Source organism: Brassica napus, chromosome C2 (genome assembly GCF_020379485.1).
Source record: "Brassica napus cultivar Da-Ae chromosome C2, Da-Ae, whole genome shotgun sequence".
Classification (NCBI taxonomy): Eukaryota; Viridiplantae; Streptophyta; class Magnoliopsida; order Brassicales; family Brassicaceae; genus Brassica; species Brassica napus.
Genome location: NC_063445.1, coordinates 42281513 through 42308988, shown reverse-complemented (window position 1 = coordinate 42308988; position 27476 = coordinate 42281513). Strand labels below are relative to the sequence as shown.

The following is a 27476-nucleotide window of genomic DNA, read 5'->3' as shown; positions in this document are numbered from 1 at the left end:
TTTAATCATTCATAAACTCATTGCTCTTCATTTGTTTTCAGGTTAGATTGGATTAAAAGGAACATCAATTCGGCCCTCTTCACCATCTTTCCATCCGGTCTTCATAATTACCGATAAGATCGATCCATCGCCCTTCCAATCCATCGATCCAGCTTCCGTGCCGACAACATAAACCTAGAAAAGTCGCATGAGAATCATCGAGATCTGTATCGTCTCTTCTTAAAAAGCACTTGACTACTACTGTCTCTTCTAAATCGCCATTGCTGATCAGATGTTCTTCATCTTAGTTACCGAGCAAGTTAAAACCACAACTAATTTCAAACGATATAATAACAGAGCCACAACTAATCTCAAACGAAAGAATGACAGAGCCTTTGTCGAAAAAATTTAGAATAGAGAAAACTCTAACTCTACAAAATCTGCATGTCTCTAGATCTTTAATCAATCAAACTCGATTCACTATCTAAAAGGGAGACTTTGACAAAACCATCTAAAACGTTTTTCAAGACATTTGAAAATGACCTCAATGAAAAAAATGGTTGTTAGCCTGTCAAATAATGATAAAATAATTATGAATATATAACTGGCTACTCTTTAATAATGGACCGTATTTATCACATTCATATAAATATATTTTTGCTGACCACAACAATCTATCTAATCTATTAAAAGAGAATTACAAATTAAACTAACACTTAAACTTGCACAATATTTACAATTTAATGCCATTGAAAATTAAATAAATATATATTTAATTAATACTTGTATTTTCCAAAAAGTAAATAATTTTCTAGAATAATTTGAGCATTAATATACCAAACAAGTCGTGTAGATACTTTTTAAATTATGATTAAAAATGATCATTTGTTTAAAAATCGAATTCATTCATTTTTTAGTCCAAACAACTTCCTATAATTTAGCTTACCAATAAATTATACTATATAATTTAATTAAGCTTACACCTTATTATCTTCAACTTTACATTCTTTCATAAATGAAATATAAATATATATTTTCAATTTCAGACTTCGATTAAAATATTTTTTGTAACTAATCTAATAAACAGATACGAAAATATGTGAATAAAATCGGAGAGTATCCATAATTTATGTAATATCATTTTTTATAATTTCAATAATATTGGGAATTAGTTTACTCATTTATAAAATTTATAGCATAATATTGTTTTAAACATCTGTAGTTATATTTCTAAGTTTTTAATAAATAAAAAATAAAAAGCACAAAATAATCAATTTTACAGCATATAAATAAAATACAAATTAATCTGTTAATATATTATTGGTAGTATATTATAATATAAATAAAAATCCAATTATTTATAAATACAATAAAATCAATATTATAAGAAATATAGATGATATAATTGATGGTATAAAAACAAAATATAATTATTTATTGTAATAAATAAAATTTTATGTTTTAAAATTCCATTTTAAAACCATTATATAATACGTGTAAATTATAAATATATATTACAAAAATTATGAAAACAATAATTGAGTTATAAAAAGTGAAAATAAATACTCATGATGTTGCACTGTTCAAAAAAAAAAATACATTTGCGCGGATATACGGATCACATTCTAAAAATATGGATGATGTCATAATATAAACTATAAAATTATTATGTTTAGAAATGTCACATAAAAAATTACTTAAACGGATACATTTTAAAATTTATATTATCCCTTGTACAAATAAATATTTATTTATATAAAAAAGGTAAATCAAGTTCTAGTAAGTAGTAACCCCATTATAATTCATACCGAATCCAATCTTGAAGTCTAATTCTGTGTTTCAGAGTTAGCTTCCTCTCTCTCGACAAGCTTATAATGGCTGCAGGGATTGTAATATCAAAACTAATTCCGATAATTTCTTACATATCCTTTTTAGACCTAGTTGTTTCATTCAACACCATAATACCAACCTCTCCAACCTCTCTACAGATGACTTCATCAATTCTCTCCTTAGAAACACAAATGTCGATTTCCCACTCGAGCAAACGTTCTTTGCCCCTTCCAAAAATGTCTCTATGTATAACGAAGTCCTTGAATGTGCGGCTGAGAATCTCCGGTTCTTGGGTAAAACCATGCCTAAACCGGGATTCATATTCAAACCGATTGACGAGTCTCACGTCCAAGCTTCCGTTATTTGTTCCAAGAAACTCGGAATTCATCTTCGTTTCAGAAGCGGCGGTCACGACTACGAAGGGCTGTCTTATGTATCGGAGATGAAAAAACCATTTATATTGATGGATCTGTCAAAGCTGAGAAAGATCGATGTTAATATTGAAAAGAACAGGGCTTGGGTTCAAGCTGGTGCTACTATTGGTGAACTTTACTACAGGTATAAATTAAGGACACAAAAAGTAGAAGAATATATCAGAAATTGAAAATTTGATATTTGTATAGTTGATCAAGTAACTGTTTTGTGGGCTGTAGGATTGCAGAAAAGAGCCAAGTTCATGGCTTTCCGGCGGGTTTGTGCTCAAGCATAGGCATAGGAGGGCAGATAACAGGAGGTGCGTACGGTACTATGATGAGGAAACATGGTCTCGGTGGAGATAACATGCTAGACGCCAAGATGATTGATGCCATTATCCACTTCCAGGAACTTGAGATCACTTCAAAATACTTTTAGTAGGAATCACTTAAACAATCTCAACAGACTTGTTTAATCAGTTTTACTGGATCACACACAGCCGTGTATCTAGACTGATCAATTCCTAACACTTCAAAACGTGAGAATCACAACCTAAGGATCTACCCTTACAATTCTCTCGTTATAGCTTTTTCAAACCCAAAACCCTTTTTTTCTTCTCTTCAAAAGGCACAGTCAATCCTCTTTCCAAGCTGCCTTTTTATACTCTCGATCATCCCAAATATCCACGAGATCTTCTTTCCTTATTTTCCTCATGGACTTGTAACTACTTCGATTCTCAATCTTGTGTTTCCCAAGTCTCATCTCGGTTTAGTAATCTCATGCTTTGTCTTCATCTCGTACCGGCTACATCACTCTTGTGTCTCACCAATACTTGGTTCAATAATCTCTCCCTTTTTGTCTGCATGAGTATCATTATCCACGATAACGATCCTGCACACAGATCACTCAAACATTGCTGTCACTAACAGTCATGATGTATGAATATTACACCCCATCCCGCAGGAATGAACCACCCAAACGACTTCCCCCCCCCTGGATGTGAGACTTATCAAACAAAAATCTAAACACCAGAAAGCGACTCCCCCCATAACCTGTCATGTCCTCTCTTTCATTCACACACAATATTAGACTATTTCAATTAAGTAGAGATACATGATCAATCTTTTTGGCTTAGGTGCCATCATTTTGAACATGATCAAGACAAGTGTTTTCAGAAATTTCACCAACTCAAACACGTAACCTCACAGCTCAACTTTTCAAATTTGTTTTGGTCCTCTACACAAGCTCACACTCTTCATTATCGAATTATTTTTCCCTTGCCTGCACGTTTCTACCCCACATCACTAATTAACATCATTGCAACCAATAGATACTGCCTTTCTCAGCCGAGATGCAATCTTATCTTACTAATGTGGTACCTCTTACCCTCAAGTTTTAGTCTACATTACTACCAGTATCTTATCTCGAAGAACTTCATGTCATCGGAGGAGTTATCACGTTGTCTTAAGAGCACTCCGTTCATTAAAAGATTTACTTAGGTACTGTGTTTCCCAGTTAGGATGCATTCATACATCATCTTAACACATAACAATTTTCTCAATTATTGTTTTTTTAATGTATGTGTTCTCTAAGAATTCAACAGGCCCCTTCTTAACAATCTATGACCTTAACCTTTATAGACAGATAGCTCGTCAGGCTTTACTAGGAACAGTGAACTTCTCCGAAGACTAGATTCAACTCAGTCCGAACAATGATCTAATTCAGACTCAAATTGTTGTAACAGCCTGATCCAACAAGAGTGTTCATCCTTCTGAGACTGACAATTGTAATTTCAACCAATTTCCTAAGGTAGTTTGATACTCTCCACTAGGTTGCACGAGTTTATGAACAAGAGAGATTTATTATATACAGGGGGAAATCATCTAGAGATCTATGTTTGCCTTCAGAGGAATTTGATCCCAAGAACCTCTCGTACATGCAAGAGGCTACTGAGATCCAAGGGCGTTCGAAACACATCTAGCAATTGATTCACCGAGGTCCTATGTTTGAGTATGGCTAATTTTTCTTCTAACATGTTGAACACAAAGTGATGTTTTACGTTAATGTTTCTAGTTCTAACATAAGCATTTATCTTAAGCATAAATTGATCAACTTCAGTATCAGTAATAAACTTTATGTAGTTAGTAATGTTACCATAACCATTGATCAAGTGTCTCATCCAGAGAATCTGAACACATCGCTTCCCGAGAGCAAAGTACTCTTGCAGTGTGTCTAGATATGCATCCTGACTGTCGCCAATATACAGTTCTTGCACTTTGGACCAGCATCCATCTCATAGAGCTCCATAGCATGTGTTCTTATCAGTTAGTTCATAAAAGTTACAAACCAGTTCCTTTTGAATGTACTCGATCACCCGCTTCACTCCACGGAGATAAGTAGACGATGAAACAAACTCCCCTTCTTCACACACACCAATATCAGTGCATAGTTCAGGCTAACTTGAAGTTATGTATACAAGGCTGATCATGAGAGCCTTGTTACATTGAACTATGAGTCGCAGACTGCTTCACAAGCTTACAAGTTTGCTTGCTTCAATGTCAAAGCGCCTTGTCAGGCTCAGTGCTCGCAATTCATGATTTAAGCATCTTCGTAGGGACCCTTGGAAGTAAGACAGTTCTCCAGTGAAGACAAACCGGTATTCCTGTCTCCACACATATGGACATATCTTCTCAGATGGTTGACTTTGAGATTGGCTCTAGGCATTTGGCATGTCATCGTAGCAGTGCAGACATTTCTCATATGACCATGGTTTCTAGACTTTAGACGCAGCAAATTCCAAGATTTCTTCGTCCATACATTTCTGCCAGTGACTCGAGTCTTGTCCATCCGATATCAGTTGGACTGTTTCAACTGTCTCCATTGCTCTCCACATGTAGCAGTTACTCACAGTTCGGATGCCAAAGAGAACAACCTTTCCTTCTTCATCAACGACCTTGCATTCCGTTCTGGTGAACATTACCATCAGCCCTTCATCACACAGTTGACTCACGCTGATAAGATTTGATTTTAGACCTTCCACTAAGTAGACGTTTACCAGAGTCGGTTGTTGATTGATATCACTCAAATTACCCTAAGGAGTGATTTATATCCTCTCAAATAAGAGGTCGAGTTGTAATACTTAGGGATCGAATTCACAGGGAGCTAGGGAACCTAATGGATCTAATATGATTTGTTAAGTAGGAATTTTTTAAGATTTAAAATGTAAATTTGCAGTTTTGGTTGAGCAAGTAATAGCTCGATTGATTGGTTGAGGTTTTGGTGCTTAAAAGGAAATAGCTAGACTTAGGGTTTCTATTCAAGAAACTTGGAATTATAATCCTACAGATGCCTAATGAGTTGTATGCATGATAATGTAAAGCTCAACTATCAATTCAACAAGTCCATCAGCTATCGCATGTTTGAACTTGTGTATTAACAAGATCTAATGACCCTAACAAATGTGTTTGATCAATAGCAGTGTCGATCGATGATCCTATAGGGATATCGATCGCTACACGTTTTGCTCCGTCGATCGATTATCCAATATGAATATCGATCGACGCGCTTCTAGTTAAGCTTTATGCGCGGGTTGAATAATCCTTACTAAGCTCACTAGATCAGCTCTCGCCTTACTCTTAGCAAGAAACTTAGCTCAGTTAGAATATTTTCAGGATGAGAATGAAGCTCTCGCTTTTATCTATCAATACTAGAAAAAGTTCTAGGTAGCTAATCTAGAAACATGCATTAATGAACAATCCTAATGACAATTACCACAACTCAGCAATCTATAGTTGAGACTAATCCCTCGTAACCTATTTAAACCCTAAATCTAACAGTGGAACTACTCAGACATGACCAAGCAATTCATGAAAGCAATTAGGTTAGAAAACTTCACAGAATAGTAAAATAGATATTAATGGAGTTCCAATCACAAATTGTAACTTTGGATCTTCTCTCCAATCTATCACAATCCTAAAACCTTTTGCTGAAAGTAATAAAACTAAAAACACAGAAAAGCACATTTTGCCTCTAACATGGTTGCAAAGCTTATATAGTTAGGTTAAAACTCGTCAGGGGTAATCTTGTAAATTGGTGAAGACTTGGCTTCAAGTCGGATGTGACCAAAGGGGCTTTCTGCGCGCTTCGCTGTCGATCGATGTTCAGGTGTGACCATCGATTGATATTCCTCCTCCAATATCGACCGATGGTCGAGCTCAATGGTCATCTCGGGTGCTTGTTCCAAATATCTCCAAAATGCTTCAAAATCATCACTTATCTCCAAATCACTCCTGATCTTATAAATATAATAAATAGACTCTATAATATAATAATAGATAGTAAAAACACCTATAAACCATGGATGAAAATGAGTCAAATCCATGGTCTATCAACTCCCCAGACTTACCCTTTTGCTTGTCCTCAAGCAAAACAAACATGCAGTCTCTCTAAAAGAAGTTTGAAAACAGCATGGACTCACATAATTTAAAACTTAGAATCATCACCTCTACAATATTACAATCCACATCTAAGAGGTCCTAATCACAAAAGCACATCATACCATATCCTAGCTTAGCAACCAAATTCACTTAGCCAACAACTTAGCAAATCTTATCTAACATTCCCCTCTACCAACCTCATTTCTTAGCATAAATAAAAGTGTAGGCTTTACCTTGGGAGTATCGATCACAGGATGCAAGAAATTTCAAACAAGTATCTGGACCTGCAGGTAAACATTAGTTTCTATCCTCTCTCTCTACTAAATTCTCTCCTAGTTAAAGTCAGCTTATATTTGCAAGATCATTGACCAAGATTGGACAAGCTTCCATGAATGAAGCCTTAATGGTGGTTGCCACCAATTCCTGCACTTCTTTTTGACCTATATCCTAGGATTATTTGTGAAGCAAGCCTTAATGGTTGTAGCCACCAAGTCATGTTCTAATCATTTACCTATAGAATTCATGTGAATCAAGCCTTGATGGTTGTAGCCACCAAGTCCTGTTCGAATTCCTTCCTAAATAAATCTCTAATAAATATATATAAATATTTTCTTATCGTATATCTGTATTTCAAAAATAGAGAGAGAGAGAGAGAGAGAGAGAGAGAGAGAGAGAGAGAGAGAGAGAGTGATAAATCTATCTACACAAGGCTTTACCTTGCAGGCTTGTTTGAAGAATCCGATCTCATGTATGCCAAGCCCCAAGACAAGTAGTTGTGTCAAGTTTAATGTTGGAGGTCAGCTTTTGTTCCTTCAAACAATCTCAGCAACTGTAACATAGTTGACAGGTTGATCCACTTTAGTATCTTTAGTACTATCTGCAATCAGTAAGTACTCAATGGAAGAGTTAGAACGATATACAACCCCGGAATGGATGTCGACCGATGTAAGGATGTTGATATCGGTCGATGCAGGTGATGTTCTATCGATCGATGTCGACAGTGTCTCATCGGTCGATACTAAGGGCAATCGTCTACTCCGATCTGTTTTTGTTTATTTTTTATTTTTATGACCTGCAATAAGTAAAAACCAACATAAATAGTATATTAATAAAAAATAAATAAATATTACATAATAGTGGGTTGCCTCCCACTCAGCGCTTTTTTATAGTCATTTAACTTGACTTTGGAGGTGATTGGGCTAGTGATGCTGAAAGTTGGCACTTGTTGGGAAACAAGTCTCCATATCTTCTTTGCGCTTGTTGAACCATGTACCAGTGAAGTCTCTCATTGCTTCATCTCCTCTGCGCCATTTGTCCTTCAATATTGAAGTTGCATCTTATATCTTTTGCAATCTATCTCCAAGACTCTCCAGATTGAAGTGATGTCTCATAAGTCTGGCGTATGTGTCAGCTGAGATCTCCTCTCCCTGGTTGTGTGTATCAGACATGACTGATGTTATCTTTTGTACCAGCCTCCCTCGGTTTGAAGCTTTGTCGACCGATATCTGTTGATGAATGTCGGTCGATTTGTTGTTGCGTCTGTCGATCGATGGCGATGCTTCTAGTCGACGGGCAATGTAACTCTGAATCTCCACCAATTCCCCTTGAATAGCTTCTATCTTTGAGGTCAAAGCACTAATGCTAAGATCCATTGGGAAATATATGTCATCACATCTCCCATTGATACACCAAAAATGAATCCTTGCTACTGTCAAGTTAACAGTGGTAATTGTAATATTTGAGATTCAATCCAGAGGACCAGTTTACTCTTTACTCTTATGAGTTCAATATTAAGCTGGGAAACAAGTGAGGTTTTAAAATCAGTGGTGACGCAAGTAACTAGAATACCTAGAGATTCAATTCGATTTAAATAAAAGCCGGCTTAGGGTTGTTCATCGGGTGTCAATGCGGTGCAATGAGGTGCAGTCTAGAACTCAGATCACTCGGCTAGAACAATCCACTATCGTGGACTCGTTCCCTTTTCTGATCGGTCTTGATACCTAAGCTCTCACTTGAAACAGGACGCGATAGCAAGCCTTAGAGATCAGGTCCGATTAGTTCACTTAATACCCTAATATCTACTCTCGCTGATTAGGGATATGAAGCTCATTCAATATATGTCGATTTATCTCCTAAGCGGTTAGCTAGGTGATTAAACTAGAGATCGAACATTAAATGATCAATTCAATGCAAGCAGTAAGAACAATATGAATGAAGAACAATTAAAATCACTTATTTGCGTTTAGTTCATGCGATCGACACCCTAAAACCCTATGCAAGCTTAGCCGACTACTCAATCATAAAGCAAGATGACACATACATGATTTCTGAATAATACTGCATATAAAATAGAGTAGAAAGACAAGGGTTCAAGATGATCTTCTCGTGAAAATTAGAGATGAAGCCTTCTCCCTTACAAGTTGCAAGATCCAAAAAATCGTTCTAGGTCTCTTGTAAAACTAGCGTAAGTAATTAGATATGATAGCATAGGCTTTTTATATGGAGGCGCCAGTGGTAAAGAGAAAAGGAGAGAAAATCTAGGGCAACCCCCTGAAATCTTGGAGGTTTCCTTAATAGTCGGGAACAGTCAGTCGCTTGCTCTCTTTGGGAACAACCTTCGGATTGATCTGACTGGCTGTTCTGCGTTAGATATTCCAAAATGGCATCTTCCTTCATGACACTCTCTTCTTTACTCTTTCACCTGCTCCAAACCTGGAATGATATCGAATAAGCACGAATTATGACTGAGAATTAAGTCAAAAAACACATATAATGGTATTAAAAACACCATATATCAATTCCCCCAGATTTAGATCCTTGTTTGTCCTCGAACAAGACCAAGCCTCAAGAATAGGGAGAAAGGTTTGAAAAAGTGGAAACTCGCTTGACCCCCAATAATCATACTCTTACCACACACCCTTACTAGAACACCCGCGATCGCTGTTCGAAAATCAGCTCCATATTTTGTATCTCATACCTGAAAAAGGGTACACTACCGAGACAAAACTCCTTAAATTCAATTAAGAACAGCGTGAGCTTCTCATCACAGGCACTACTCAGAATAGACGAGCTAGGTAAGGAAGAAGCTATTTCATGGTGGAGCTAAAAGTGTTTAGGGGCTACCAAATTTAAGTAGATGCAGGATATCGCGCAAAATAGTAGGAGAGGACGGATCCATTTATGTCCACAGCCCTTACTCGTTTCTGCTTCACGGGTGCAGTTGTTCTCTCCTTCGGATCAACCATGGGACTGTTCTTCAGTCTTTGACTTCCTTTACCTACTCCTCAAAAATTGGTACCAACTCCTTGCCCAACCTTCCCAGTGGTGTGTATTTTTCGGATTCACCTTCCCCATCTCCATCACCATAAAATAGATAAAAATACATATTCAGATTTTTTTTTTTAACAAAGTGATGGGGTTGCGAGGGAGAAGCAACATGAAGAATGTTTTGCAGCCACTGGTGGTCTATTCTTTTTTTTCTCACTAGTCGCCATTGTTCCTCTGGTTAGAACATGCGCCCATAGATTGTTCTCTTGTTAGAGCATGGTCTCATCGACTGTTCTCTTCTTGCTTGATCTCTCTTCTCTATGTATATGGCATTAACGAGTAAGAGGCTGCGTCAATCCTTTCCTCTCCGACCCTTTTGCACATATCTGCACATATGACATTGAAAAACAGAGTGCATGAGGGTAAAAATGAAGGCTTAGGCGCAAGGTGGGAACTAGGTAAAGATGAGCCAGCCACTCAGGATCAGCAAGATTGGCAAAAAGAGTAAGAAGTCCTGAGGGTAAGTCTCGTTTCCATGATCTAGCGCCCATAACAAGAAGTATTTCAGTCAAGATTAGGTTCAAGTTAGGTGGAATTGAGTCTACCCAGTGTAACCTGATCGGTTTAGAGCTTCTGGAGAATCAAATGAGATAAGTCAGGGGTGTTCCAGGTCCAGGTGTGGGTCTCTCATCACTGCTAAGGTCACTGGATAAGAGTGTTAGAGCACAAGGTGGTTAAAAGATTATCACAACACAAGGTCCTAATTTCCACAAGAGTTTTAACTGACTCGATCCTAAATTGACTCAATAAAACATCCAAATTACATAAGGACTGACTCAGAAATAAAAACATAGAGTATTAGCACACAACAAGTGCTTCCCTCAGACTTAATTTACACCATCCCTGGTGTGAAACCAAATCGAGGTCAGCCAAATAACAACATAAAGCATAAAAATAAAGAGTTCAGATGGATGGAACAATGGATAGAGAATAGTCCTTGCGGACTCAGTCGGACTCGACGCTCTCGGCCGGATCAAACGAACGCCCATAGGCGCCTTTCCTGGACGGTGCGATCGTGGAGTCTGCTCTGCTGGTGACTGGCGCTGGTTACTTCTGCCAATGCAACCACCGGTAACGAGATGGAGGATCCTCCGCATGAGACTGTTGTTCTTCCAGCGTCGGTAAGCCTGGTCATCTGTCACATCCGCCAGCTCTCCCAGGTCGTATGATGGGTTAGCTTCTGGGGTAATGTCCTCGACATCCTCCATATCCGCGTCAGGTGAAGCAGCATGAGGATCAGTGCATAGGAGCTCGGGCGGTGGGAGGAAGCGTATGTTGTCGAACACACTAAGCCTGGTGATCTCTGGGTGAGGCAGCTTGGTGAACAGCTGGGTACCCTCCTTGTCGAAGAAGCTGTAGGTATCCTCATCTCGCATGATGTGGCACGCCATAAGGTACTTGATGTCGAGGTACTGAATCTTCGTGTTCACCTTGTATTTGCTGCGATCAATGCCGAAATGCTTGAAGAGGGGCGTGAGCAAGCTACCGCTTATGTCCTTCTTGTTCGTGTCGTGCATCAGACAGAGCCTCCTCTCGCTAAGCATGGTGATGAAATGAAAGCATGGGTTCGTTTTGGCCTTCTGAATTCGAATGCCAGACCCTGAAGCGCGGATCTCATCCTCAATACCTGCATACATGGTTTGCAGCTCCCCGTTTGTCACTTTGCAAGTCTGATCCTTGGCGAACAGGAGGTTTGAAATGATCTTTGCAATGACTCTAAGTGCCGGGTTCCTGATCTGCGACTGGTAGGCTTTGCCGGGTGTGAAGTTCCCAGTCGCGATGAAGTCCCAGAAGGTGTTTGATGGGGCGAATTTTTTCGCCACTGCTACCCCTCTCGGTTCATTCGCGATCTCATAGATTTCATTGAGTTTGTCGAGGGACAGTGAGCAATACTCTTTATCAGCCATGAATGAAAAGGAGCAGTTGGCGTAAGAAGGAGCAGAGAAGTCCTCATAGCTGATGGTGGCAGTGGCGAGCACTTGGCAGACAAGGTCAGGGTAGAGCTCGTGCATAGCGTAACAAAGGGGAGCGATCCCCATCGCTTGCAGCGTCTCGAACACATCCTCGTCGATACCGAGCTCAACGAGAGTCTCGGCGTGGCAAAAATGGGTAGGTAGTATCTCGACCTTGAGGAGAGTGTTGTACCGACTAGCTGTCTCCTTGTCCCACCCTTCGCAATTGAAATCTAAAAGCATAGGGTCATCGAGATTGATTGGCTCGTCTTCTTGTTCTCGCGGCCATGGGTAAGAGGCAGAGGTTGGTTGTTGTGCTCGCTGTGGGGGCGTGTTGTTCGTCTTCTTTGTTCTGTTGGCCGATTGCTTGGTGCGTGGAGGTATCTGCAAGGCAAACAAGAGTTTTTCATTAGTTCCATTCTCTGTTGCATAGAGGAAAAAGGAATCAAACTAGTCCACTTTTAGGAACTATTCCCTTTTCCTTCTAAGTAACCCGCATTTAACAAACCGGAACAACAACTCGCCAAATCAAACCATTTCAACTTTGCACAATCACAATTCATTTGAGCAGTGTATATCAAAATGCAACATTTTGTCGAAATCAGAACTTGCTCAAACAAAAGGGAAATGAGACCGCGATTCTATAGAGCTAAGAGACAAAAGTTCAACTTCTAAAATCAACCCTAAGAGCAAAAGGGAATTTCGGATCAAGCTATTTCTAACAAGAATCGAACTAACAAAGTGGTTTAGAAGGGTGAGCTTTTCAAACTGAAATCGCGATTTTATGGTGATTGCCGAGCCTCTTACCGTGATAATCGGAGCAAATGAACTGCAAAAACAGAGAGAACTCGAAAATCCAATTGGATTAGAAGCAAGAATCACTTAAAAAGAGTGAGAATCAAGGTTTTGGTGATTGCTTCAAAATCGCAAGAGAGGGAGCAGTGTACGGCTGAGTGAAAGTAGAAAGTGGAAGGGTGGGGCCTTAAATAGGCGAAACCCTAACCGCTTTCTATTTCTTTTTTTATTATTATTATTTTTTTATTGTTTTTGGGTCCGGAACACTTATCTGGAACAGGCGATGGGTTGTTCTACTAGAAGAACAGTCATTCGGTTGTTCTGACTGAAGTGTGTCAGAACTGTTCGGTTTTTCTTGTTTTTGACCTGCAAACTTAATCTGAAAAGAAATAAAATAGACTATAGAAAACAATATATACACTCACCAGTGGGTTGCCTCCCACTAAGCGCTTAGTTAAAGTCATTAGCCTAACTTGGCTCAGCCGATCAGGTTGATGGAGGATCGCTTAGGGGAATTTCTTCACCCTCTGCGATAGTGGAGTCAGCAAGTTAATGCTTGATGCGCTGACCATTGACGATGAACTCGTCTCCCTTTCTGTCCAGCAACACAACAGCTCCGTAAGGTCGGACTTCCTTAACGGTGAAGGGTCTGGACCATCTAGACTTCAGCTTGCCTGGGAACAGCCTAAGTCTGGAGTTGAAGAGCAAGACCTTATCGTTTGGTTCAAAACGTCTGGCAATGATTCGCTTGTCATGGTAGGCTGTGGTATTCTCCTTATAAATTTTGGAACTCTCATAGGCGAGGTGCCTTATCTCTTCCAGCTCATGGACTTGGATCATGCGCCTCTCAGTTGCTGGCTTGATGTCGAAATTCAGTAACTTGACCGCCCATGCAGCCTTATATTCGAGCTCAACAGGAAGATGACAAGCCTTACCGTAGACCAGGTGATAGGGAGTGGTTCCTAGCGGCATTTTGTAGGCTGTTTTGTATGCCCAGAGAGCATCGTCCAGCTTAAGCGACCAGTCCTTGCGCGAGGTATTGACAGTTTTCTGGAGAATGTTCTTGACTTCCCTGTTGGAAACTTCAACCTATCCACTCGTCTGGGGATGATAAGCGGTAGGTACCTTGTGTTTCACCCCATTTTTCTTCAACAGGCCATGAAATGCCGTGTTGATAAAGTGTGTTCCGCCATCGCTAATGACCACTCGAGGCACCCCAAATCTCGGAAAGATGATGGAGCTGAACATCTTAGTCACAATTTTTGTATCATTAGTGGGACTCGCCACTGCTTCTACCCACTTGGAGACATAGTCAACGGCGACCAGGATGTACTCGTTTTTGAAGGACGGAGGGAATGGTCCCATGAAATCTACTCCCCAGCAGTCGAACACCTCAACTTCTAAAATGTAATTCTGAGGCATCTCATTCCTTTTGCTGATGTTCCCAAGTCGCTGGCATGCATCGCATCTAGCTATGTAGGTGTGAGCATCTCTGAACATAGTTGGCCACCAGAAACCTTCTTGGAGGATTTTGAAAACCGTTTTAAATGTGGCGAAGTGCCCTGCGTAAGAGGAACCATGGCAATGACATAGAATCCCTGGAATATCTGCCTCTGGAACACACCGCCTGAATATGCCATCCTTGCAATGTTTGTACAAGTACGGTTCATCCCAAACATACTGCCTCGCTTCTCTTAAGAATTTCCTCTTCTAGTTTCCAGTGAACTTAAGTGGTTTCTTTTCAGCAGCTAGGAAGTTCGCAATCTCAGCAAACCAGGGGAGGTGAGAGTACTGCTTTTGGATCACGGATACTAGTTTTTCCGGTACGCGAGAACAATCGGATGTTATGCTCAGGGGTTGTTCCACAAAGCGCAGACCAATCGCGTTGACGTGTTCTACTGTGTGTTCTTCATCAAGAGCTGTGTCATCCTCAATCTTCATTCTGGACAAGTGGTCTGCAACCCCATTCTCGACTCCCTTTTTGTCTTTTATCTCAAGATCAAATTCTTGGAGAAGAAGAATCCACCTCAACAACCTCGGTTTTGCATCTTTCTTTGTGAGCAAGTACTTAAGAGCAGCATGGTCTATGTGCACAATCACCTTCGATCCCACCAGGTAGGATCTGAACTTCTCGAAAGCAAAAACAGTAGCCAGGAGTTCCTTCTCAGTCGTGGCGTATCTGCATTGAGCTTCATCCATAGTTTTGCTTGCGTAATAGATCACATGATGTTTCTTATCCTTGCGCTGCCCAAGGACTGCTCCAACTGCAAAGTCGCTAGCATCAGTCATGATCTCAAAGGGGAGATCCCAGTCTGGTGGTTGTACAACAGGTGCGCTGACTAGAGCTCCTTTGATCGTATGGAACGCAGCTAAACACTCGGTGTCGAAATCAAACTTGATCTCCTTGCAGAGCAGTCTGGTGAGTGGTCTAGCTATTTTTGAGAAATCCTGGATGAACCTCCTGTAAAACCATGCATACCCCAAGAAGCTTCTGATAGCTTTCACAGTTGTTGTTGGTTGCAAGCTCATCATCACCTCGATCTTTGCCTTATCCACCTCAATGCCTTTCTCGGAGATCTTATGCCCTAGAACAATCCCATCTGTGACCATGAAGTGGCACTTCTCCCAATTGAGCACCAGATGTTTCTCCTCACACCTTTTGAATACCCTGCACAAGTTTGACAAACAGACACTAAAGGAGCTTCCATAGACACTGAAATCGTCCATGAAAACCTCCATAATGTCTTCAATCAGGTCAGTAAAGATCGACATCATTCAGCGCTGAAATGTTTATGGCGCATTGCAAAGGCCAAATGGCATACTCCTGTACGCGTACGTTCCGTGTGGGCATGTGAACGTCGTCTTCTCCTGATCGTCTGGATGGATAGGGATCTGAAAGAAACATGAATAACCATCTAAAAAGCAGTAATATGGGTGGTTAGTCAATCTCTCACGCATTTGATCAATGAAGTGAAGTGGAAAGTGATCTTTTCTAGTGGCTGCATTTAATTTTCTGAAATTAATGCACATGCGATGTCCTGTCACTGTTCTAGTAGGGATCAATTCATTCTTTTCATTTGTGATAACAGTGATCCCACCTTTCTTAGGTACTACATGAACAAGGCTAACCCACTTACTATCAGATATGGCATAGATGACACCCGCTTCAAGAAGTTTCATTATCTCTTTCCTAACAACATCTTTTAGATTCGGGTTTAACCTCCTCTGATGTTCAACAGAAGTCATTGATTCATCTTCTAGGTGTATTCTACGCATGCATAAATCAAGTGAGATGCCAGGTATGTCAGCTAGTGAATATCCTAATGCCTTACGATACTTCCTAAGCTCACACAAAAGCAATGCAGTTTCTACATTATTAAGTTCAGCGTTCACAATGACTTGGTAAGTGGAGTCCGAACCTAAGAAAGCGTACCTGAGCCCCTTGGGAAGGGGTTTTAGCTCAACCTTGGGAGCCTTCAACTCGCTCCAGGGATCATCAGGTAGGTTCGGCGGAACAGGCGAGTTCGGTAAAGGGGTCGCTCCAGTTGGAGTGTTCTCGTCCTTGTTGCTTTCTTCTCCCAGACTTAGACTCGTCACCATTCTTCCCGTACTCCTTGCAGAGTCAAGCATCTTAGCATACCCGTCTGCGTCAATGTTCTCGATACTCCGCTCGGCCTCAGCTCTTACTAGTGCGAGCTCGAGTGGATCTTCTGTAAGAATCTCCTCGATCATCTCGTCGCAAGGTTGCAGCGGATCAATCCCTTCATCCACCTCGAAGGTTTGTCCATCCAGCATCGGTTTCTTCATCAGCTTATCCATCTCGAACTGCATGACTATATCCCCCAGATTGAGATCAATCTTCCCTTGCCGCACATCAATGATAGCTCCAACAGTACATAGGAACGGTCTTCCTAAGATGAGAGGATCTTTGGATTCCTCTTCCAGCTCTAGAACTACGAAGTCTACTGGAACAGAGGTGTTCCCGACTTTTACTTGGAGATCCTCTAAAATAACAACCGGGGACTTAATTGATCTATCCGCGAACACCAAGGACATCTTAGTTGGTTTGAAATGCGTGTATCCCAGACGTAGTGCCACATAGTAGGGCATGAGGTTCTCGCTAGATCCCAGATCAACCAACGAGCTTGAGAAAACTGTCTTCCCGATCTGGATAGAGAGGACAAACTTGCCAGGGTCTCCTCGCTTCTTTATCTGCCTGTTCTGAAGCACTGGGCTGCATTCCTTAGAGTCGGTCATGAATTCACTCTCCTTTGATATTTTTCCTGAGATCAATCCCTTCATAAAGCTGCGCATGGAGGGCATCATCTGGATAGCATCCATCAAAGGGAGTCGGACGGTTAGGTTCTCCAGCATCTTTCTGCACTTCATCTCCTCTCGGTCCTTACGAGTGGCCTTTGCTGGAACAGGGTAAGGGACTTTAGGAGTGTATTCGCGAGCAGGAACCGGCTCTGAGATCGGGCGGACAGCCTCAGCTGGTTATTCTGGTCCTGACGAATTGGTTCCAACTGTTGGTTCCCTTTCCTTCTCAGCTGCCGGGGTATCGGCTGGTGGTTATTCCGACTCTTTCTGCTTCCCTTTCTCAGCCGCAGTGAACCTCTTCTTTACCGGCTCAGACAGTTGCTTTCCACTTCTCAACTCAACTGCATTGCACTCCTTAGGGTTTTTGTCGGTTTTCTCAGGTAGAGTACCTTGTTGTCTCTTGACGCTCTCAGCAGTCTGAGCAATCTGAATGTCCATTTGTCTCATATGACTCGCGACATTGTCGTATTTGGTGCTCAAATCGCTGAACATATGGTTCATTCTGGTATTGATCTTGGTAGTAACCTGGTTTAGAGCCTTCCCTTGGAGTTGTTGTCCTTGGAGCAGCTGCTGCAACATAGCTTTTGTCTCATCTTGCGGAACAGCGACAGGAGCGGAGGTAGCTGGCTGAGTGTTTTGGTGTTTCTGCATCTGAGGTGGATTGTTCTGCAGTTGGCTTAGAACATAGGTCCGGGGTTGGTAGTTCTTCTGATACCCGGCATACTGACCTTGGTTACTCTGTGCACGATCAGCTGGTTTGTCTTGCTTAGGCTAGAAAAGCTGTGGGTTGTTCCTCACGTTAAGGTTTGGGTGGTAATTTTTGAGCTGCCATCCTTGCCCATTCACGTAGCTCACCTCTTGCTGATCGTCTCCTGATATTTCAACATCAAACGCCAGGTAACCGACACTCTTCTCAGGAGCTGCTTCTTCCATTATGAACACTTGGCCTTGGTTTCCCTTAAGCAGGTTGTCCACCTTTGTAGCGAGATAATCTATGATGTTCACTCTTCGAGCGGTCATGCTCCTTGTTCTTGTTTAGTGAACTTGAAGCCATGTTCTCAATCAGCTCGAACGCACCAGGTGTAGTTTGAGTCATGAAGTCTCCATTACTCAAAGAATCAAGGGTGTTTCGAAACTAATAGCTCACTCCATCATAGAACACCTCCAATATATAGTCATCGGCAAACCCATGGTGCGGGCACTCTCTCTGGTAAACTTGTACCTCTCCCAAGCTTCATGAAAAGGTTCATCGGACTTCTGTTTGAAATTGGAGATCCTGTGCCGTAGAGCCGCGGTTTTAGATTTCGTGTAGAAGTGGCTCAGGAACGCTGATCGGACCTGGTCCCATGAGGTAAGAGAACCGGTCGGCAGAGATTGGAGCCAGCGAGAAGCTTTTCCTTCAAGAGAGAATGGGAACAGCGTGCATTTGACATAGTCTGGTGGCACTCCGTTAGAGCGAGAGAAATTGCAGATTCTCTCAAAGGCTTCGATGTGGTCCATCGGGATGTCACTAGTGAGACCGCTGAACGTGCTCTTCTGTACCAGACTTATCAGTGCAGGTTTGATCTCATAATCTTGCCGAGTGCAAGGAGGAGGGTTGATGGGGGAGCGGTTAGTAGCGAAGTTCCGCGGAAGGTTCCGCTCCCCAATAGGAGCACCACGCTCTTCTCGCGCGGCGTACTCAGCTGCTTCTTAAGCAGCTTGTTGCTGATTTTGGATGGTCTGCTGCATCTGCTGCATCTGCAACATCTGTTGTTGCTGAGCCTGCATTTGTTGTTGAATGATTGCCAATGCAACAGTGAGGTCATCCTGATTGCCGTGATCACCCATGTTGGTGTCGGTTGTTCTCGGCTGTTGACGATTTTGTCTTTCTAATCTTGCGAGTTCGTCGTTGGTCAGTTGATGTAGTGGTCCTTGTGCGTTGCTCCGAGTATGTCTACTGGTCATGCACTTGGATCATCTGTTCCAACAAAGAATTAAAAGCAAGTTAGATATCTCAGACTAAATATTAAACCAAAAAATAAAGGTAAAAGCCTGGTCCCCATCGCAACGGCGCCAAAACTTGATACACTAAAAATGAATCCTTGCTACTGTCAAGTTAACAGTGGTAATTGTAATATTTGAGATTCAATCCAGAGGACCAGTTTACTCTTTACTCTTATGAGTTCAATATTAAGCTGGGGAGCAAGTGGGGTTTTAAAATCAGTGGTGGCGCAAGTAACTAGAATACCTAGAGATTTAAATTCGATTTAAATGAAAGCCGGCTTAGGGTTGTTCCTCGGGTGTCAATGCGGAACCAAACAACTATTCAAGTGCAATGAGATGCAGTCTAGAACTCGGATCACTCGGCTAGAACAATCCACAATCGTGGACTTGTTCCCTTTGCTGATCGGTCCTGATACCTAAGCTCTCACTTGGAACAGGACGCGATAGCAAGCCTTAGAGATCAGGTCTGATTAGTTCACTTAATACCTTAATATCTACTCTCGCTGATTAGGGATATGAAGCTCATTCAATATATGTCGATTTATCTCCTAAGCGGTTAGCTAGGTGATTAAACTAGAGATCGAACATTAAGTGATCCATTCAATGCAAGCAGTAAGAACAATATGAATGAAGAACAATTAAAATCACTTATTTGCGTTTAGTTCATGCGATCGACACCCTAAACCATAAGCAAGCTTAGCCGACTACTCAATCATAGAGCAAGAGGACACAGACATGATTTCTGAATAATACTGCATACAAAATAGAGTAGAAAGACAAGCGTTCAGGATGATCTTCTCGTGAAAATGAGAGATGAAACATTCTCCCTTACAAGTTGCTCGATCCAAAAAATCGTTCTAGGTCTCTTGTAAAACTAGCGTAAGTAATTGGAAATGATAGCATAGGATTTTTATATGGAGGCGCCAGTGGTAAAGAGAAAAGAAGAGAAAATCTGGGGCAAACCCCTGAAATCTTGGAGGTTTCCTTAATAGTCGGGAACAGTCAGTCGCTTGCTCTCTTTGGGAACAACCTTCGGATTGATCTGACTGGTTGTTCTGCGTTAGATATTCCAAAATGGCATCTTCCTTCATGGCACTCTCTTCTTTACTCTTTAACCTGCTCCAAACCTGGAATGATATCGAATAAGCACAAATTAGGACTGAGAATTAACTCAAAGAACACATATAATGGTATTAAAAACACCATATATCACCCATCAAGCCTCTCTTCTATAGATTCCAGAGCTCTGTAGATCCCTTCTACTATCTGATCTATCTCTGCCTGGTGTGAAAATCTGGTTGAGACTTTATCGAATGTGGGTGTGGTGGATTGTCATCGACCGATGCTGGTATGTGGTTGTCGATCAATGTGTGTAAGCGACTGTCGATCAATGTATGTAAGCGGTTGTCGATCGATGTAGGTCGAGCAACGTCGGTCGCGCGCTGAATTCTGGCTATGTCTTGCTTCATCTCCTCCATGCAAGTAGTCAGCCAGCTGATACTATCATACAGTGGATAGTAGACACCATCAAGTTTCATCTGGAAGGCTTCGTTGTTCTTCTCTTGTCTCCACAGTCTCCATAGAACATCTCATTGATCTCGTCCTTGGTGTAGATCTCTGGTACTAGCTTGGTTTGTGTGAATGAGCTAGTATGTTCCGGAAGACAAATGTAGGCTGGCTCATCTCTTGAAGCTCATTCCAGAAGTCTTCTGATATCTCTGTTGTGAACATGACTGGTGTGTCTATCTAGATCTCTGGTGTATCCCTGATCATCTCTGTAGATTGCATACTCATCCTTCTCTTCCCAGTAGAATCTCCTGGTACCCAAAAGATCGAAAGCTTTTCTACCGAATTATGGCCGTCTGTCGACCGATGTTGGGACGTCAACGTCGATCGATGGTTGAGTTGGATGGCGAGTCCTTTGTTTGAAGCTTTTGTCTATTCCACCAGCTGTGTCATAGAACTCTTTTGTAGTCTTCTGTTGGTGTTCTGAAATGTTGCGTTGATGTATCAACAGGTTGTCTGCTCCATTAGCTGTCTGAAGGATGTCTGCGATTTCCTCTCGAGATACATGCAGTGTACGTTCGTCTATTGCTCTTGTGTAGCCATCTGGGTTCCTGAAAATATCAAATTCGTCTGGAGTTAGATATTGGTTATCAAATTTATATATTTTTCGCTTACAGTGGTTAGTGGTTTTTGGTATTGGACGGATGTCGATTGATGTCGATCGATGGACGGATCCCCTGTCGATCGGATGGCTGAAACGTATTCTTTCCGAAGCAGCTTCTGCTCGATTATGATATGTTTCATCGCGTCTTTGCATATTGAGAAGTTCCTCGTATGTGAAACCCTCATGAAGTTCATCATCTCCTTGATCACGGTATGCTGTCTCTACTGCGTACCTCTCGTGATAACGATCATCTGCCCAACTGCCAATTGAGTAATCTCCATCTCTGGTAGCATCGACGTTAGTGTCGATCGATGGGAAGTAGGTGTTGTCGGTCGATGCTCGAAGGTGGTTTGGTTAGTGAGGTTGAGTGTCGATCGATGTTGAACCGTATATGTCGATCGATGGCGACTTCTTTTTCCAAGAGGAATGATGGAGAAGTCTATCTTCCTCGTCAAGAGTCGCTCTTTCCTCTATAGCTCGTTCTTCCTCATAATCTTCATCATACTCCTCTGTATGCATGGTGTGTGTTGCCATAGTGGGAATGTAGTAGTCGTTTTTCCATTATCCTTGACGGATATCGGCTGATTCTTCTCCTTCTACGTTGGTCAATTTTGGTTGGGAACTGTCGATCGATGTTGTAGTGTGAGTTTCGATCGACGCTGAGTATTCTGTCTCGTATTCGGCTCCACAGTGGCAAGCTGCAATGATTCCTGGATCATTGATTCTTCTGGAGGTCGTCTGTGGCTTCTTGACTGGGATAGGGTGGTAGTGGGCATTAGGATCGATGAGTGTTAGACACAACTGGTTGGTTTGCAAGTTGCACACTGCTCCCACCGTTGACTAGAAGGCTCTCCCAAGTAGTAGAGAAGAGTTCCAGTTCTGCTTGATCTCCAAGACATGAAAATCTACTGGAACTAGGGCATTACCAATATGCACCTCTAGGTCTCTCACAATTCCTCCTGAGTTCCTCTGGGAACAATCCACAAAAGTGAATAATTCCTGTGAAGGCTCCACTTGCAGACCCAGATGGTCCGACATAACCCTAAGTAGGATGCTGACTGATGCTCTTGTGTCGCACAAGGCATGTGGGAATTCAATACCCTTCACCGTGCAAGGTATTGCAAATTGCCCAGGATCACTCTTCTTCTTCACTGTAATCCTCATCCTCATATTTTCTCTAGCTTTACAGAACATTCTCCTAATGTCTTCTTCTATCTTTCTAGTTTCTCTGAAGAACATCCACAATCTGTGGGTAAAATAAGCTTCATCGAATGGCTTATCTAGAGGAATCCTGAAGACTCTTTTTTGGAAACTTTCCTTTTCCTTTTCATTAGCCTCCCTCTTCAGATGTTTCGCCACTTTTTTCTTTCTACTTCTTAGGGTTCTTCCCGTAGGAATCCTATCAACTTCCATAGGATTCACTCCATCATCTGAAGGTGTCCTGACGGTCTCCGGTGGGTTTTCAGAAGGTTTGAGTTTGGGCCTGAGTGCATTAAGACGTGCAACATCTATCTTTGGCATCTGCATTCGGTATGTAATAGGTGCTCGTCGATCGATAAGCGCTGGAGGTTGTCGATCGATGATGGTCTCCTGATGTCGATCGATGGTGGGGTCAGAATGTTGATCGATGTCTACGTAGACAGGGTTGGGCGGATGTGGGTGTTTTGCTGCGAACTCCTCGTGAGTCATGATCCTCACGGCTTTGCAAGATGCGGTTAATTTCGTAGGTGTTGTCGATCGATATCCAGGAGAGGACATCAATCAATTTTGGATTACCTCTGTCGATCGATGTTCGTGGGTTGGCGTCGATCGACACCAATGTGATCCGCCGAAACTCATCAGACTTTCTACTTTGAAATCTGCTTCTTGCAGCTTCTCTTCCTTCACCACTTGCAAAAAATCATCCCCAATGATGGCACTCACGTGGTGTTTCATCACATCATCTTCTACCCCTCTTGTTAAGGTTCACTGCCTCTTAACTGCTTCTCCTGTCTGAACAACCTGCATCTCCAGCTTCTTCACATGAGTGCTCAAAGTTTCATACTTTGTGTTCAGGTTGGTGTAGACAGAATAAATCTTCCCATTGAAGTCCACCGTCGTGCGCTGCTGACCCTCTAGAACTCTATCAAGCATCTCCTCAATCTTGTTCTCTTGAGTTGGCGGTTGTTGCTTCTGGTAGTAGGAGCTTCCATAACCCATGTTGTTGTTGTAGTTGTTGTTGTAGGGTTTCTGGTGCTGCGAACTCTGGTTGAAGCTACCCCTATTTCCATAGGAGTTTCTGTTTCCTCCCTGGTTCCCCGAACCTTAGAATCCAGTTCCACTGAGGAAGTTCACATATGCTTCCTCTGCTCTACCCTCTGTGTCTACAGTCTCTGCATCTTCAACCAAGCAGACCTACTTCCTAAGAAGCTTGTGAACACTGTCCAACTTTGCTTTCACCTCATCCATCTGATCATTCCCAAGGATGGTTGAAGATTTCTTCCTCTCAAAGTCAGTGTTCTTGGTGCTGCTGCTAGATGCTAGGTTCTCAATAACCTTCACCGCCTCCTCTGGATTCCTGGTGTTGAAGTTCCCATTGCTGGAAGCATCAAGAGCCATCTGGTACTGCACCGCGATGCCTCTGTAGAAAGTACTGAGAGCATCTCCAATGGAACATTATTTTATACTCTATATTTTACACTAAAATAGAGTAACTCTATTATTGAGTTGAATTTGCTCCAATGGTTTACTCTATAATAGAGTGAAATATAGAGAAATGTTGTTTTTTTACTCCAAATATAGAGTAAAAAACAACATTCCTCTATATTTTACTCTATTATAGTGTAACTCTATTATAGAGTGAACCATTGGAGCAAATCCAATTCTATAATAGAGTTATTCTATTTTAGTGTAAAATATAGAGAAAATAATAGTGTTCCATTGGAGATGGTCTGAGCAGATGTACTTCATTGGATCCATGGTGTGGACAGTCTCTCTGATAAGACTTGAATCTGATCCATGAGCTTTTGAATGACCCTGCAAGCTCCTGAGTGAATGTAGCAATCTTTCTCCTCAAGTCTTCAGCACGGGCTTCATCGAAGAAGTTGCATAAGAATGCATTCTTGATGGCGCCCCAGGATGTCAGAGATCCTGGTGGTAACTGCTTAAGCCAATGCGAAGCATCTCCAGCAAGTGAGTACTTGAAGAGCTTGCATAGGAGGTAGTCTTCAGAGACTCCCTGGACTTTAATAGCAGATATAAGATCCTCAAACCTCTCCAGATGGTTCATAGGATGCTCGTGAGATAACCCATAGTAGGGTGTCTGTCCCACGAGTGTGTAGTACTGTGGCTTCAACTCGAAATCCCTCTGAATAGTGGGAGGACGAATGGCTGATCGGTTGGTGTAGAACTGATCTAGATGGTTGTAGTCAGCCAACGTTCTGGTTCGAGCAGCCTCATCTACAGGTAGAGTAGCGCATGTAGCATCAGTATTGGACTTAGGGATTGCAGCCCCCTGAGCATCTATCCTCTGACCTGCTGCATTACGCAGATGACCCTCCTGATCATGCAGGTTTCTTCTATCATCTCGTACAAGTATCAAAGTTGCAACCATGTCTCGCGGCTCAGTATCGATTGATGTTCGGACTGAAGTATCAATCGATGTCGGTCGATGGAAGATGAGTGTCTTCAGTCGATAGTGGTGAGCGAGTATCGGTCGACGGGACTAGTGTCTTGGTCGACAGTGGTTGACAGAAATAGATCGATGAACAGGTGGTGTTATCGATCGATGAGGAGTGTGCTTCTTGGCGGATTGAATGCTCCAAGCTTCAGGATCTGGTGAGAATAGTAGTTGAGTTTCCTTGTTGCTTCTAGTACTGCTAGGCATGTACCTGAAAATCCAAGAAAAAAAATTATGTCAGAAACTTAACAAAAATTAAATCAATAGGCGATCAAAGCTCCCCGGCAACGGCACCAAATTTGATATCACTCAAATTACCCTAAGGAGTGATTTATACTCTCTCAAATAAGAGGTCGAGTTCTAGTACTTAGGGATCGAATTCACAGGGAGCTAGGGAACCTAATGGATCTAATATGATTTGTTAAGTAGGAAGTTTTTAAGATTTAAAATGTAAATTTGCAGTTTTGGTTGAGCAAGTAATTGCTCGATTGATTGGTTGAGGTTTTGGTGGTTAAAAGGAAATAGCTAGACTTAGGGTTTCTATTCAGGAAACTTGGAATTATAATCCTACAGATGCCTAATGAGTTGCATGCATGATAATGTAAAGCTCAACTATCAATTCAACAAGTCCATCAGCTATCGCATGTTTGAACTTGTCTATTAACTAGATCTAATGACCCAAACAAATGTGTTCGATCAGTAGCAGTGTCGACCGATGATCCTATAGGGATATCGATCGATACACCTTTTGCTCCGTCGATTGATTATCCAATATGAATATCGATCGACGCGCTTCTAGTTAAGATTTATGCGCGGGTTGAATAATGCTTACTAAGCTCACTAGATCAGCTCTCGCGTTACTCTTAGCAAGAAACTTAGCTCAGTTAGAATGTTTTCAGGATGAGAATGAAGCTCTCGCTTTTATCTATCAATCCTAGGGCAAGTTCTAGGTAGTTAATCTAGAAACATACATTAATGAACAATCCTAATGACAATTACCACAACTCAGCAATCTATAGTTTGGGCTTATCCCTCATAACCTATTTAAACCCTAAATCTAACAGTGGAACTACTCAGACCTGACCAAGCAATTCATGAAAGCAATTAGGTTAGAAAACTTCATAGAATAGTAAAATAGATATTAATGGAGTTTCAATCACAAAGTAATAAAACTAAAAAAAATAAAAGCACACTTTGTCTCTAACATGGTGGCAAAGCTTATATAGTTAGGTTAAAACTCGTCAGGGATAATCTTGCAAATTGGTGAAGACTTGGGCTTCAAGTCGGATGTGACCAAACGAGCTTTCTGCGCGCTTCGCTGTCGATCGATATTCCTCCTCCAATATCGACCGATGGTCGAGCTAGATGGTCATCTCAGGCGTTTGCTCCAAATATCTCCAAAATGCTCCAAAATCATCACTTATCTCCAAATCACTCATGATCTTATAAATATAATAAATAGACTCTATAATATAATAATAGATAGTGAAAACACCTATAAACCATGGATGAAAATGGGTCAAATCGATGTTCTATCATTGATGATGATCGATTGTTTCAACTATTTATAGCTATTTTTTACTATTAGACCACTAACAATAATCTTTACTTCCTAAAATTATTCATACTATTTATGACATGATTAATGTATAACGATCGAATTCCTAAAATTTAGCTATACCTCAAGAAAATCTAATATTATATTAAAAATAAAAATATTCCAAAACTAATAGAAAAAATATTTAAAAACGTCTATGATATACATTAATTAATAATAGAATCAATAATAGGAAATTAAAATAACTTGGACACCTTTTCTAAACCTTTTATACATACAGTTTGTATATTATGCACTTTCTAAACCTTATACTATGTATATTCTGAAAATAGGAAATGAAAATAACTTTATATACATATACTCATGAGTTATTTTATTTTCTGATATTATATAAATCCTTATACTATATAAAATGTCTTATTTTCAGATATTTTCCCTGTTTTGGCAAATGGAGATAATTGATCAGCAAAATATTATGTATGGTTTATAGTCTATTCCTCATTATTTATTATTTAATAACTAAAATTTTCCAACCCCATGTAAAGAATCAATTTTAGAAAATTATATTAAATAAAAATGGCTGCTTAGTTCATGCAATTTTATATAACTATATGCCAATGCAAATTAATGCAACTCCTTTTAGTTAAAAATGATGTATTTAAATATAATACATACACGAATAATATCTATTATCTTGTCATACAAATCCAAAACAAATGTGATTCTCTCACATATATTTTTCTTTAATTAAAACTAAATACCCTATATATTAATTGAGAAGCATTTCAAAAATTAGAACCTTAATTTTGTATTAATTAAAAAAAAACCTCAAATCCTAGGCGACACTCTAAATGCCTTCTAAATTCCATTTCAAAGAATTCTAGAACATCTAATATAAAGTATAGTTTAATCTAATGGTGTCACATTATTCCATAATTATATAACACTAGAGAACATTATATTAACCTAAAATATAGGAAATGTGTATTCTTTCCTTAAATAAAAGCTACGGAATTACCTAATATGATTTACATATATATGTCAATTAATG

At 40.8% G+C, this 27476-nt stretch overlaps 2 protein-coding genes and 1 non-coding gene across 3 annotated transcripts; 2 read left to right on the top strand and 1 right to left on the bottom strand.

The window, feature by feature from the left end:
- The first annotated feature begins 1481 nt into the window (after positions 1-1481).
- Positions 1482-4315, top strand: LOC125581886 (berberine bridge enzyme-like 26). Its single transcript, XM_048748069.1, has 2 exons — positions 1482-2367; positions 2463-4315. Exons 1-2 carry the CDS (start codon positions 2054-2056, stop codon positions 2659-2661), a joined length of 513 nt encoding a protein of 170 aa, XP_048604026.1. The 5' UTR covers positions 1482-2053; the 3' UTR covers positions 2662-4315.
- Positions 4316-13822: 9507 nt separating this feature from the next.
- LOC106442714 lies at positions 13823-17107 on the bottom strand. Its single transcript, XM_048749089.1, has 4 exons — positions 16061-17107; positions 15570-15625; positions 14769-15401; positions 13823-14360 (listed from the first exon to the last, which is right to left on the bottom strand). Exons 1-4 carry the CDS (start codon positions 17105-17107, stop codon positions 13823-13825), a joined length of 2274 nt encoding a protein of 757 aa, XP_048605046.1.
- A 1130-nt stretch (positions 17108-18237) lies between these two features.
- On the top strand, positions 18238-18343 carry LOC125582783. Its single transcript, XR_007320235.1, has one exon. It is a non-coding gene; the product is annotated as a small nucleolar RNA R71 (small nucleolar RNA).
- The last annotated feature ends 9133 nt before the right edge of the window (positions 18344-27476 follow it).

Bases quoted from the DNA above. Each gene is read 5' to 3' on its own strand.
- LOC125581886 (XM_048748069.1), top strand. From the start codon at position 2,054: ATGTATAACGAAGTCCTTGAATGTGCGGCTGAGAATCTCCGGTTCTTG. The intron at 2,368-2,462 runs GTATAAATTAAG...TGTGGGCTGTAG, and splicing joins ATTGGTGAACTTTACTACAG to GATTGCAGAAAAGAGCCAAG.
- LOC106442714 (XM_048749089.1), bottom strand. From the start codon at position 17,107: ATGCTGGAGAACCTAACCGTCCGACTCCCTTTGATGGATGCTATCCAG. The intron at 15,626-16,060 runs GCATTAGGATAT...TGTTTCTTTCAG, and splicing joins AGCTTAGGAAGTATCGTAAG to ATCCCTATCCATCCAGACGA. The intron at 15,402-15,569 runs GTACGCGTACAG...AAACTTGTGCAG, and splicing joins TTCACATGCCCACACGGAAC to GGTATTCAAAAGGTGTGAGG.